The sequence below is a fragment of the Paramisgurnus dabryanus genome, chromosome 1, assembly GCF_030506205.2.
Source record: "Paramisgurnus dabryanus chromosome 1, PD_genome_1.1, whole genome shotgun sequence".
NCBI classification, from domain to species: domain Eukaryota; kingdom Metazoa; phylum Chordata; class Actinopteri; order Cypriniformes; family Cobitidae; genus Paramisgurnus; species Paramisgurnus dabryanus.
In genome coordinates, this window is record NC_133337.1 from 23354847 (window position 1) to 23368519 (window position 13673).

Genomic DNA, 13673 nt, shown 5'->3' on the forward strand with positions numbered 1-13673 from the left:
GAGTCATATTTGTTTGTTTCTTTTTTTATATCTGTTTGTTTCAAACCCCATCACCAGCAGCACACAATATGAAAATGTTTGTGGATTTTATTCATCTGTTATTTCAATAGCATCATATGTTTGAGATGAGGGACAACTATTGGGATATGTTGTCACAACATGATTGGGCTCATGGTGTGTAAAGGTCAAGGTGTTTTGAGGTACAGTATGTGCAGAAATTAAAAGTATTTTTAAAGCCCCAGTCTCTTTTAGTACCTTTATGTAATTTATTCTTCTATATGTTTATCATGTTTATGTGTAAAGTAAACCCAAACTATCAATAGTAGATTCAGTATTATGGCTGTAACTTTCACACAATACCTCTGATCAAGTTTAACATCTAACAGAAATATAAAAATACTAAATGCATTTTGCAAACCCACAATAACAGCATGATTCAGGCTTGTGCTGAAATAAACTATAAAGATAAATCTACAGTATGTGCTGCAGATGAGCGTTTATACTCGCTGTGTTATTTTAACCGCTTCTCTTTCCAGTCCTGAATTAGATGGAGGTTTACCCCCACATACAGACTCATATTTCACTGCTTATGTATTAAACACACAAACACTCTCATACTCTGTGTATTAACAGAAAGAGTTAACGCTTTATTTACTGAATACGCAGTGGATTTGAACTGGATTTATTTTATTTGATTGATTGTAATTCTGTTGTTGTGTTTTAGAAAGAGAGACACTTCTGGTGTGAGTTATTATATCACAGTACATCCAGATGAATGAAATAAAGTCTTCTGCACTTATAACGCATGACTTTAGATAAACACAGACACTCAAATACTGCTGTGCAATCTTTACATAGAGGTCAGTTGAAATACTGTATTACACATTAAATGATATAAATAAATAAATAAATTATAAATTAGACAAACATATAAAAAAGGCTAAAATCATATTATTTCAAACATTTAGGGGTGTCCAGTGTGTTGCTGTCACATTGCCTGTAAAGGCACGTTTGGTATCATGCGAAAAGGGTTTGTGTGGGACATTAATTTATATCCTGGTCTTTCTGTGGAAACCATCAGATCATGCAGGGCAGCTTCACGACCACATCCAATATTTAAGTGATGTGCAGAGAGTCGTGTGATGCTTCAATCATGAAGGAGGGGCTACAGTCAGACAGCTGATGTCACTTCCAGGTGGCTGGGAAGGGTCGGACGCTGCTTGATCTCGCGCCCTTTGATCCAGATGACTGACCGGATCGGCTCCGGAGGTCACGCTCGGCGCTCTCGCTCACAGCCTGTTCCTCATCGTAACTATAAAACAGAGAGATTGATTTAGATTCTGATTCACTTTATCAAATCCCTTTTTACTTAACCTGTGTCTTTGTTACAGTCTGGTCTTATTAAAGTCTGAATGTTTTTAATACTTGTGAAAGACCAGATTTTCAGATGTAATTCTTGATGCGCGGCGTCACTTACAGGACTTCATAGTGTCCCAGAGCCTCTTTGGGGAGGCTGCGGTTCCAGCGGCATTCTGGGATTTCACCGTTGGGTGTGACGATGTTCAGCGTGTCGTTGATGAGGTTATATTTCAGGATCCGGTCGTTGGCTGTGCTGGAGGTCAAAGAAGGTGACGCATTCACCTGAAACAAACATCTTATGTTAATACTTTTCTTAAACACGCCACCGTTAGATGATATATGAAGTAATTGTGGACCAAGAAATGCTGACCTCGATTAACCAGGGTTTGAGTCTGTCATCAATAATGATGTCATAACCGTAACACTCAAAGCAGTGTTTGTCATTGTTCATGACCGGCTGGAGATCAGAAAAGAAAAAAACTTTAAATTAATACTGGATTTAGTTTGTATAACAAGAGTTGACTAGTCCTGCTACTGGAGGTCCACAGTACAGCAGTGTTTAAATTTAATCCTCATCTAACACACCTGAACTTTAACCAGATCAGATCTAGGACTCAGGAGGTGTACTGTATGGACCACCAGGAGCAGGGCTGAGATCAACATGATGTTTAATGCAGCAGGATTCACACTGAATAAAAAGACAGCGCATCACTTACAGCTACGGCCTTTAGGGAATGAACGACGATCCAGTTGATCTGATCAAACAGGTGATTGGTGACATCATGTCCTCTGGTGCTCTCCAGATAGAGACGCAAGTTACTGATCGCCCACTTTCCTCCATGGACGTGATTATAGTCATCCTACAACAAAACGATCACATATATAACTGACAAACATCCTCCATATATACACACAGTACTATACACTACTGAACATTTGACAAATATACATTTATTGTTATGAATTTAACCCTAAATATTTAAAATATTCTAAAACCACATGATTATGGCTATAATCCAGTAAATTAAAGGTCCCAAAGAATACATGTTAATAATCTGTTAAATTCTTCTCTGATATCTACACAGAAGGTTTGTGTCTTTATTAAGTGCAAAAATGATCCAGAGTCAGTTTTTCATGTCCATTTACAACCCTAGGATTTGTCTTTATAATGAAATGATATATTATTACCATATTTGTAAGGGTCATGAATAATAATGTTGAGCTCTGCTCTGATTGGCTGTTTCTCCTTCAGTAGCTCTGTGTGTGTGTAAACAGATCTTATGTTTGAGTCTGGATCAGATTTTGAGGAATAATCAATTGTTTGGAGATTATTAGTGGACGTTTCTAAGTGGTAAGTTTGTGTTTTTTCAGTATGGACCTGCAAAACATAACTGTAACGTCAATAGTAGAAGGTCAGCTTAAACACTAGCATATAGCGCTAACTAGGATAAAGCATTAACTAGCATTTTACATTAACTAGCATATAGCTTTAACTAGCACATAACGCTAACTCGGCAGTCACAACTTTGTTTTTGTCATTGTAACAACATTGTTCTTAATTTAATGTTGAGGTGTACATCTTGACTGTAACATCACAGTTGGTGTTATGTTGTGATTGGTCTGTTTTCCAGCGGTCTTTTGTATGCATGAGGTTTACATAAGAAGGAGGAAACAATTGTGCTTGAGTCTCATGATGTCATTACCATGTACACAGCTCTTATTATTCATCTATGCCTAAATAAATCCAGTTTTACACTCTACAGCACCTTAAAAATACTTTTTAAATACAAGTTGCTTCATATTTATGTTTAATTTGGTTGTACAGCTAAAGTTCAGATTATTCGAACACATTATCATCACCAATGTCATGTTGTGTAACACTTAAAAATAAATAGGATTGTACGAGTCACATTGTATAATAGCTGCCGTCTGCGTGTGTGTGATCATAAAAGCATGTTTTGTATGTGAATGACTTACTCCGTGTTTCTGGATGGCAACATTTGTGAGATGGACGAACATGTTGTCCAGTTCGCTGGTGCTGGGAGTGTACTTCACTGTACAGAAACGACAGAATCCCAGTTTATACCTGAGAAACACACGAGCTGGAGATGAACGGATCAATGATGTGAGGTGAATATGATGAATATTGAGTGATCGTGAGCTTACATGTAACATTTCAGAGGTCGATAGCTGGTCACCAACACATACAGACGCAAGTCAAACTTCTTCCCTCCGATCAACAGCGGATTGTCAATATATAAAGAGATCACGTACGCTTCCTTACCGCTGTTTGCTGCTACAAACCTATAAAACAACAGTTTCACACATACAGTATAGTCCACATGTTCAGTGTTTATAGTTCTTTAAAGAGTTTAAATGAGTAATTACATTCTTCAACCTCTCCCAGTTTATATATTCAGTGATGATATTAAAGAGCTTACGAGGATGTGCGACTGTCACGAGACCATTTCTTGATCTGTGAGAGCTTGTTGATGAGGAAGATGCCTTTCCCTTGAGCTTTTCCACACGGTTTCATGATCCACGTGCTGGATGGACTCTTCCTGAACTCCTCCACAAACAGGTTATAGTCCGAGGGCAACATGAACGTCACCGGCACAAAATCTGTCAAAGTAAAGTTGATGAAAGAGTGAAATAGATCTAATAGATGAGCTCTTGTGTATATATTAGACATATGAAGAGTACATGAACAAGATGAGCATGTGTGTAATTTGATGGATGAATTTGTTATGAATAAAGAAGTAAATAAAGAAGTAAACATGTGGTTATTTACCCAGGTGAAGGTATTTTCCGCTCTCATCTTTTTCTGCTAAAGGACTGCTCTCTTTCTCCAGCTCTTTTCTGTAGCGTTTGATGTTTTTGATCATCAGGTCTTTTCTGGTCAGCTCATAGTGATTGGGGAAGTGATTGACCATCTGATCATCTGACAGACGATAACCCGTGTCCACGCTGAAGACGTTCCTGATGGTCTGAATACTCATCCTGTCAATAAAATCATTTTATACAGATTGCTGGAGTGGACCCCATTTGCAACGTCTGGTATACTTTAAATAAGTAAGGGATAATGTAGAGGCATCCGGTAGTTATCGAGAAATAAGCCCCGACAGTTTTATCAGGACCCGACGCGAAGCGGAGGGTCTTGTATCACACTGAAGGGGCTTATTTCCCAATAACTACCGGCTGACTCTACATTATCCCGCTTATTACACGGCTACTTGCCACATAAGAAAAAAACTGGACATGAATATGAATTTGACACATTTTATTGGCATATTTGTTTTAAATTAACATTTTTATCCTTCCGCGAAACTTTGCACCGATGCATAAAATGATCGTAATACCTTATTAAGATCCTCTGCTTCATACTCTTTTAGCCAGTCTTTGAGAAGTTTTAATGCCCATTCTGTATTTTTTTGTGTGTTGGCTTCGCTGTCATGCTCTATTTTGTCAAGTTCAGTCTCAGTAAGCTGTCTGTGTCTTGTCGTTGTTGTCCAGTGTTTGTCACAAGATGGCGCCAAACAGTAATCTTTATTGGCACAGAGCGATTTTAATCGTAAAAGTAGTACCGGCTATGCGTTATTACTTTGTAGCGGTTATTATTTGAAAAGAACGAACCTGCAAATGTCTCAACTGACCAATCAGAATCAAGCATTCCAGAGAGCCGTGTAATAATCAGATTTAAGTCTTGACATCTCACATGAGGCTTTGACTGGCATGTAAACATTTATAAAAATTTTTTAGAAAGCAAAGAGATCTTGATCGTATACCAACATTTATCCTAAAATTACTGAGATGTGAATTGAGTCCTAATACCACTTAAAAGGACTACGTCAGCTGTAGTCTGCTCGTGAACGTGCACTAAACAACCAAGAGGTGAACAGTTTGTTCAATAAAATCGTTTGTTTTGTTTTCTTTGTGCACAAAAGTGTTCTCGTCGCTTCATAATATTATTATTAAACTACAGATGGCACATGGACCTTTTTGGTGATGCCTTTTATTCTTTTCAGCTAAAAATCTAACTGCAGTCAATAGGACAGACAGAAGTCTTCCGGTTTATATCAAAAATATCTAAAAATGTGTTCTGAAGACAATCAAAGGACTTGATGGGTACAGGGGTAAGTGATTTATAATCAAATTGTACTTTTTTGGGTGTCTTTAATGTATACTGTGGCCGTGCACAATATACATTTTCTTTTTTTAACCATATATCACTCTGCATTACATTATAATAAGTCAGGTAGACTAGATTAAAGGTGGACAGTCTAATGTATCACCATTAGTACTAAAAAAAATCACAATATCACCTTACTACTTCTGTGTGCTACTATACAGACACTCTTTTACTGTATGTGTGTGTCTGTGTTTCACTGTATGTGTGTGTATGTGTGTTATTGTGTAAGAAGACATTAAACATATCTTACCAATAAAAGTTCCAGTCATCGCTGTCGGTCACTTGTGTCCAGCCTCTCTTCTCAAAGTTATTAATGAGCACAGATTTCTCAATGTCTGTGACCCACTTCACTTTACCAGCCATCACACAACACAACAACAACACAACACCACCAGCCTACAACACACAACAGATTTTGATTTTGTAAACATGCCCTTAAAGCCACAGTTTTACTACAGTAAAACAAAAATCAGGGTTACTGTATTAAAACCACGATTTTGCTGATAGAAATCAATACACAAAAAACACAGCTACTACACTTTATCACAAAAAAAAAAAACATGGTTAATTCTCGTAAGGGTGCCACAGTTCTGATTCCTGGTGTAGTTTAAGAAACAGAGGTAAGTTAGTAGCTTACAAAATACATCAGACAGGTTTATAGATGAAATGAATAGATCTTTATTTGTACTTACAGTCACAGAGCTCTCATTGATAACTGATGATTAATTCAGAGATGATTTCATCTTGACAATCTGACTGTTTATTTGTTTCTTCTGTCGTTTATCATAACCACAGCACTAGAACAACCATAGCAACGACTCTTCACTTCCGTAATGACGTCATTTCCGAAACGAGAACGTCATTTCTCTTAAATGCGCGGCGTCATTAAACATTAGCGAAATCTCTTATTTGAACACCTTTTGTGTAATTTTAGTTTGATGTGTAGTGAGGTTAGTTTGTGTTATTATTTAGGTGTGTATCATTGTGTAAACCGCTGGTGAAGCGCGGAAGTTATGATCACGCGACAGTTGATAGTTTTCTTAGCGCTGTTCATGATGACCAATCACAGAAGACCTTTCAGTAGCGATGATAAGCGCTCGAAACACTTAAATATGGCGCCACCTGCTGGTGAAAACGTTGTAAAAGCAACAAGATCTCAGTCCAAACATTTTACACTTTTTACAACATAACTGTAAACATATAAAAATATGTTTTTAAGAAAAATGAATTATTTAACATAATTTAACCATTAAGTAAAAGTGAATTTTGTGTTTTTTGTTTTATTTAAGGCAAATGGATCATTTACACATTAAATTAATATTTTACAGGATTGTTATTTTAAATATATTAATATATCTCATCAGATCAACCTCACTTGTATCTTCTGATATTATTTACTATTGTTGTGACACTGACTGACACATACTGTATCTCAATATGCAAATCAAAGCACTCGCACCTCTGAGAGTTTTGTTTATTACTAATGTTAGACACAAAGCAGGAAGGTGAAAAATAAACAAATAAGAAGGAAATGAAATATGAAAATGAGTCTTTCAAAAGAAATAAACAAATGATGTGAGGTGTTAAAAAGATGAGATATAATATAATAGCAACTAAACAACACACAGACAGAGAAACAGAAGATTCAGGAAAGAAACACACAAACTCAAAAGTAAGAACTTTATTTCTCATTCCTATTAAAATAATATTTATGATATCACTATGAAGACTGAGTGCCATTTAACATTATGTATTTTATATATTTGTTATCATATTTTATGATTATTAAAACTTTAAACAAACAGAATAAATCACCATCTGATGTTTTCAATGTGTTTGTTTTTCAGAAATGTCTCAAACTTTATATTTCAGACTTCTTCTCATCGGTGAGTTTGTGTTTGTGGTTTTATGTTTGTTTTATAATCTCATGAGATTTGACTCAAACTCTTTCTTTCATAGCTCTCTGTTCATTATCTGAATGCATTCAGCGCCGCTATCACTATATAAACACAGAGATGACCTGGACTGAAGCTCAGAGATACTGCAGAGAAAACTACACAGATCTGGCCACAGTCAACAACATCAATGACATGAACGACATGAATCAGCTGATGAAGAGTGGTGTCTGGATTGGCCTGATGAATACAGGTGTTTATAAATGGAAGTGGTCTCTGGGAGATCCTGTGAAATATACAAACTGGTCTAATGGAGACTCAAATGGTCCAGATGATTGTGTTTATATGAGAGATGGATCATGGCATCATCAGAGCTGTAATATGAAGATGAGATTCATCTGCTACAATGGTGAGTGAAGCTTCATAAAATAACATCAAACCTTCACTTAACAAAACATCATCAGATGTAAACTTTACAAGACAACAATAATAAACATCACAGAAACACAAATATCATGTGAGATTATCCTGTGGTGTAGCCAGAAAGTTTTTTCAGGGGTGGCCAGACATAATTTTTTATACATTCTATAAAATGTGTAAATCACAAACATACACAAAGGATTTAAGTTAAACAATTTATTTCTAATACTATGAAGGAAAATATATTCTGCAGTTCTAGCAAAGCACATCAGACCATTAAATTATCACATGCCCAGAACTTATAAACCTGTTTACATTTTAGAGAATGTAGATGATATTCCATTGTCAATGGTTTAACGCATCCGCTTGCTACCCACCAATTAAACATATTTTTAATTATTTGACCCACCCCACCGGTGGATAATCCATGCATTTGACTCCTAGGCTGTGTCTGAAATTATGAAGCAGGTAACTTACTGAATTACATGAAGTATCTACTCATTGACCATTAAACCAAGTGAAGTCAAGTTAGTTGTTAACTGGAATAAAGTTAAACAAGCAAATTAATGTGAAAATCACTCTGGGTAGTGACTTTCTTGACGCTGCACAGATAAAAAGAGAGAGAAAAGCAAACCCACTGCAGTAACTGAAGAGTTGAATAAGTAAAGAGTTTCTGTAGATTGACATCTATACTGTAAGTGTAGTAAGAGTCAAAGTAAATCATGAAAAAATCTTTATTTTCTTAAACAGAGAGCAGTAAAGGATTCATCATTGATGATTCTTCAGTATCATGGAGAGACGCTCAGATCTTCTGCAGACAGCATCATACTGATCTGACCAGTGTGAGGAATCAGACTGAGAATCAACAGATTCAGAAGATCATGAATGACAAACACATATCTGAAGTCTGGATTGGTCTGTTCAGTGACTCATGGGAGTGGTCAGATAAAAGTGAATCTGGATTCAGAAACTGGCATCCTAATGAACCAAATAATCCTTATACTGAAAAATGTGCAGAGTTCAATCCGGGTCAATGGAATAATGTGGCTTGCAGTAACTCTCTGACCTTTGTGTGTTATGAAGGTGAGTAATAAAAGTCAATGTGTTTGATGACAGAAGTTTCTTCATGATTAAAATGATCTCAGTTCAGTGTTTGTTGTGTATGTTTGTTTTGATCTGATGTGTAGTTTGTGTTTGTTGTGTGTTCAGATAATCTGATATTGATCCAGATGAATCTGAGCTGGTCTGAAGCTCTGAGATACTGCAGAGAGAATCATGTGGATCTGGTTTCAGTTGATTCAGAGGAGATTCAGTTCATGGTGACAGACGTGATTCATCAGTCCTCTACTGACGCCGTGTGGATGGGGTTACGTCACTCCTGTGCTGTTGGTCTTTGGTTCTGGGTGAATGGAGAGATGGTCTGCTATCAGAATTGGGCTTCAGGGAACGGGACATCAGATGTGAATTGTGACACTGTAAAATCTGGAGCAGTTCAGTCTGGAGGAGATCATCTATGGATCAGCCGCCCTGAATCTCAACAACTCAACTTCATCTGCAGCAGCAAAGATAATTAATAAAATTATTTGTGTCTATCATTTCTTTTTTGTTAATTTTCTGATTTTCATTTAGTTTTGTTCTTTAGCATTAGGGTCCATTTATAAACATATTACAGATAAATATAACACTATGACTTAGTTCAGAATCATTTCATGTATACTAAAAAAGATTTATTTTATTCATGTTAATCTCCTTACACAGTATATTTTCTTATGTTTCTTTAATAACTGTTGAATTATACGAAATAAATGTGTTATATTTTGGGAGTGTGTTAAAGTTCATGATATTTACTCATCAGATGTCACTTCTGTTCTGTTTCATGTGTGATTAATAAAGATTATCGGCTCATATCAGAGTTTATTGAGATTTATTTCTGGATCTTTAGTGAATCAAATGAGTTTGTAGATTCCTTGAATTTACTCTTTAGAATCGTTCAGTTGATTCTGATATTTGTGTAATGAAATAGAGTAAAGACTTTAAGACTGTAAAATAAAGATGAATAATATAAGCTCTTAAAAAAACTCATCTATAACCATCATCCACAGTAAAGACAGAGAGTCCAACTGAAGCAAACACTGATCACCATAATGACAACTTTAAATCAGAGGGCTCCAACTTTTTTGTGAACAAGGGCTACCACATTGGATAAAACAATCTGGAGGGCTTCTTTTTGATATTTATCTACTCGAAATGTTTTAGTTTTACTTGTTGATTCTATTTTATTTTACTTGTTGATATGTTTTAGTATTGTTTAAAAATCTTATACATAAACCAAGCCAAGCTAATATAAAAAAAATGCAATAAACAAATATTACAATCAAGACTATTAATATAATGTGCCGGCACCACGTTGGAGTCCACTGATTTAAATGAAACAAAACAACAAGTAAATACTGTTTTCTACAGCAGTATACAGAAATAATTTTATCTAACAGTTTTTGAAAGTAATGTTTCTCTATCACCTTGTTAGCAAAAAATTTTAAGATTTACAAAATAAGTGTTTCTTTGAGGGAACATTGAACACAAAAGGTGTTTTGATAAATGATGGTAAACACACAGCTGATGGTGTCATGGTTCTGCCATCTTGTCCTTTGTTTTATCTAGTCTTGTGGCAGAATCATGACAGACCCATGTTTTGTGTGGGTTCACGTGGTCTTAGTATTGGTTTACTGGACCACGTGTTCCCTGTGTCTTGTCTCTTTTACCCCGCTCCCTTGTCTTCCTCTCCTCATTATTGTTTGATTTATATCACCTGTTCCCCTCTTGATTTGCTCCCCTATTTAATCCTCTTGTATCCATTGTCCCATGCTTCAGCATTGACGTTTGTTTCTGTAATCCTGTGAGTACGCTGTCTTGAAGTCTAGTTCATTGTTTAATGTTATCCTGTTTAGTGTAGTCTTGTGTCTTGTACAGTTTAGTGTTCTTTATATTATCCTAGTTCATGTTGTTTTGCCCCCTCGTGGGTTTTTGTTTTCTGTTTATTCTTTAATAAATATTCTGAGTTTAACCCCTTGTTGTCTGCGTTTGGGTTCACCCCTGAAATCCCTGACATGATGGTACCCATTGATTTGCATGTATTTGTATTTCCAGCTATTAAAATAAACAAGCACTGTTAACTTTCTGGTTACCTTCATTCATAAAAATTCAAAACTTTAGTTTAGTTTAACTGAGAAAGGGTTTAGAAGATGATGATGATGATGAAATCAGGACAGAATTGACATTTTTTGGTAAAACTATCCTTTAAAACACAACATTGTCAAATGATAGAATGTAACATTCCTCATAAACTTGATTAAAAGATAAAAACTGGACATTTTGAATGTTTGCATAATGTTAAAGGGAACATAAGCAACTAAAATAAAGTAACACTACACACAAGAATAACTCTGTTGGCTAGAATGACATCTTTATCAACAACAATGACAACACAGTAATAAACAATACAATAAAACACACACACATTTAGTTATAGTATATTTTCTTTAGGCTCCCAGGTGTTTTTCCACTCCGCCCCACTGTAAGAGAGACAGAAAGACAGCAGAACAACATTAATATACAAGTACTGTATATAAGCACAGTATCTGTTTGAAAAACATAAATCACATCATGTATATTATATTTTATATGATAATTTAATTGTATATGAAGATGCATTCAGCTGCCCATTTATTACATATCTCATAAGAGTGATATAAAATATGTTCAAGATTATGTAAAGATATATAATTGAGAAGCTCAAATGTAAGTCACAAGATGCCACCTCCGAGATAATGATATTAACCGAATGCTTTCAGCACATATTACATTTACATCAAATACTTTTTAAAATCTGCTTCACCCCAAACTCAGCTCATTCAGAAATACCAGTTTGTTGACCCTTCATATATCCACTGTACATTATCAGTCAGCTAACATGTAATACATGTTTACTATAACCATTTAATTTTCCATTTTTTATGTTGTTTTGATATTGATACCCAACAATACAACATTTAAATGATAAACCTAAACTACGTAAATATTATTAGACTGTTTGCATGACAATCAGACTTCATTGTGACTGATCAAACTGCACTTAAAGTTGAATAAATGTTTGTTTTTCTGTTCTCTTTATCAACTACAGTGAAATAAACATGTTTATGTATAAAGATGATAAAACACACCATCCAGAGCAAGGATGCCATTGCACCAACACCTCTTCATGACCCTTAACAAACACAGAGAGACATACGGTTAAATAAATGACTTTATATAGGTAGACTATAATGTACTGTATGTGCTGAGCCATAAATATTCAGTGTTAAGACAAACAAAGTGAAACAATAGTCAGAGTATAACGTAAGTGATATAAAACTATGATATTATTAATATTAACTAGAAGAACAGAATACTGAAATTATAACATTATAGCACTCTTACTCACTGAATGTTTTGACATTACAATTAAAAATAAAATCCGGTTAAAGGCAAAATTCAAACGTTTTCTTTGTTCAAGAAGTATAATTACTCAGATTTCTTTCAGAGGTAAATGATTTTAAGACAAACCTCTCTGATCCTTTCCCTCAGTATTTTTTTGTAGGGGAAACTCGATGCTTCATGATGAACGGGACATTCTGAAATAAATGAAAAGAGAAGAAGAAGTTCAGACATCTTGTAAATATTACCATAAGAGTCAAGAAACTTTTGAAAATCTGAACAGCTGGAAACAACTAAAAGGACATTTACATATTTATGTTACAGTAATACAACATGCCAAAACACGGTACAAACAAGTTAACCATGTTAGGGTCACGTTACAACCCCAGGCTAAAATATTCTTATTTCATGTTAAACCTCACTACCTTCACAGTAAATCATACTAACATTATGTTTAAACATGTTCATTTCACGTGTGAAGTATATAAGAATCATAATAAAACATGCTAACATCATGATAAATAATGCTAAAATATAACTAGCTTTTAATTGCCTATATAATATTTAAATTTAAAGCTTAAACTATAGTGTTACGGTGAAAAGACCAACAAAGATGTTTAAGATATTAAAGATATTTATTTAAGATATTTATAAGATATGTGATATTTAAATGAAAAAGTCAGAGATTAACTGATCTGTTCAATCTTATTTGGTTGAAGATAAAAATGTTAAGAGAGTATAAAGCTGTGATTAGATCAGTATGTGACACTTAAAGTTACAAATCATCATGAGCTCTTTACAGTAAATAAACTGATTAATGTAAAAGATGATGTGAGTCAGATGAAAGAGAAATATTTGTACCAGTGATCAGAGATGAGGAGGACACAGAGTCTGATGTTGGATCAGGTTTGATGTTAGATGAGAGATCCTGATGATCTAATGATGAAGTCTGTGTGTCTGAAGTCTCTTCACTGTTTGATGCTGAAGTCTCTGGATCAACTCCCATACTCACTGCTGATGATGGGATCACACAGACATCAAAATCTACTTAAAGCCTGAGATAACCTACACCACTACACACTTACAGAAAAACATAAACATCATGCAATAAATGAACGAGGATCAAACACAAGAAACAAATCAAATATACGCTCAATATAGACTACACGATTCAAGTCAGTGTAGTCTTCAAGTTTACAGAAGTCAGTCATTAGCTCCGCCTTCTCAATGACATCATGAACATCATGTGATGATGATTGATCGTGCAGCAGTGTGTAATCTGACATCTTTCTTTTTCACGACACCTCAGGAGAAAATAATGTCATAATCTGACATAG

The 13673-nt window shown here is 35.1% G+C and overlaps 3 protein-coding genes across 6 annotated transcripts in view; 1 reads left to right on the forward strand and 2 right to left on the reverse strand.

The window, feature by feature from the left end:
* Positions 1-617: 617 nt before the first annotated feature.
* Positions 618-6399, reverse strand: ttll1 (tubulin tyrosine ligase-like family, member 1). The gene is made up of 10 exons (XM_065290066.1): positions 6241-6399; positions 5799-5944; positions 4151-4359; positions 3801-3981; positions 3526-3663; positions 3337-3445; positions 2076-2219; positions 1730-1816; positions 1478-1641; positions 618-1312 (listed from the first exon to the last, which is right to left on the reverse strand). Exons 2-10 carry the CDS (start codon positions 5909-5911, stop codon positions 1186-1188), a joined length of 1272 nt encoding a protein of 423 aa, XP_065146138.1. The 5' UTR covers positions 5912-5944; positions 6241-6399; the 3' UTR covers positions 618-1185.
* A 1142-nt stretch (positions 6400-7541) lies between these two features.
* Positions 7542-9438, forward strand: LOC135752649 (C-type mannose receptor 2-like). Its single transcript, XM_065271141.2, has 3 exons — positions 7542-7852; positions 8614-8946; positions 9073-9438. Exons 1-3 carry the CDS (start codon positions 7564-7566, stop codon positions 9435-9437), a joined length of 987 nt encoding a protein of 328 aa, XP_065127213.2. The 5' UTR covers positions 7542-7563; the 3' UTR covers position 9438.
* Positions 9439-11113: 1675 nt separating this feature from the next.
* The window catches only part of LOC135779353 (uncharacterized), a 30769-nt gene continuing 28209 nt past the window's right edge, over positions 11114-13673 (reverse strand). For 2 of the 4 annotated variants that reach the window (XM_065290069.1, XM_065290068.1), the window contains exons 4-7: positions 13198-13347; positions 12466-12533; positions 12084-12127; positions 11114-11435 (exon numbers count right to left, since the gene is read on the reverse strand). In XM_065290069.1, the coding sequence (XP_065146141.1) occupies positions 11387-11435; positions 12084-12127; positions 12466-12533; positions 13198-13347 (311 nt within the window). In that variant the 3' untranslated portion in view covers positions 11114-11386. Of the gene's footprint in view, positions 11436-12083; positions 12128-12465; positions 12534-13197; positions 13351-13673 lie in introns of all 4 variants that reach the window. The other 2 variants (XM_073814079.1, XM_065290067.1) reach the window with 1 other exon arrangement.

Bases quoted from the DNA above. Each gene is read 5' to 3' on its own strand.
- ttll1 (XM_065290066.1), bottom strand. From the start codon at position 5,911: ATGGCTGGTAAAGTGAAGTGGGTCACAGACATTGAGAAATCTGTGCTC. The intron at 3,982-4,150 runs GTAAATAACCAC...TTACTTTGACAG, and splicing joins CGGAAAATACCTTCACCTGG to ATTTTGTGCCGGTGACGTTC. The intron at 1,642-1,729 runs GTCAGCATTTCT...TGTTTGTTTCAG, and splicing joins TCAAACCCTGGTTAATCGAG to GTGAATGCGTCACCTTCTTT.
- LOC135752649 (XM_065271141.2), top strand. From the start codon at position 7,564: ATGACCTGGACTGAAGCTCAGAGATACTGCAGAGAAAACTACACAGAT. The intron at 7,853-8,613 runs GTGAGTGAAGCT...TTTCTTAAACAG, and splicing joins GAGATTCATCTGCTACAATG to AGAGCAGTAAAGGATTCATC. The intron at 8,947-9,072 runs GTGAGTAATAAA...TTGTGTGTTCAG, and splicing joins GACCTTTGTGTGTTATGAAG to ATAATCTGATATTGATCCAG.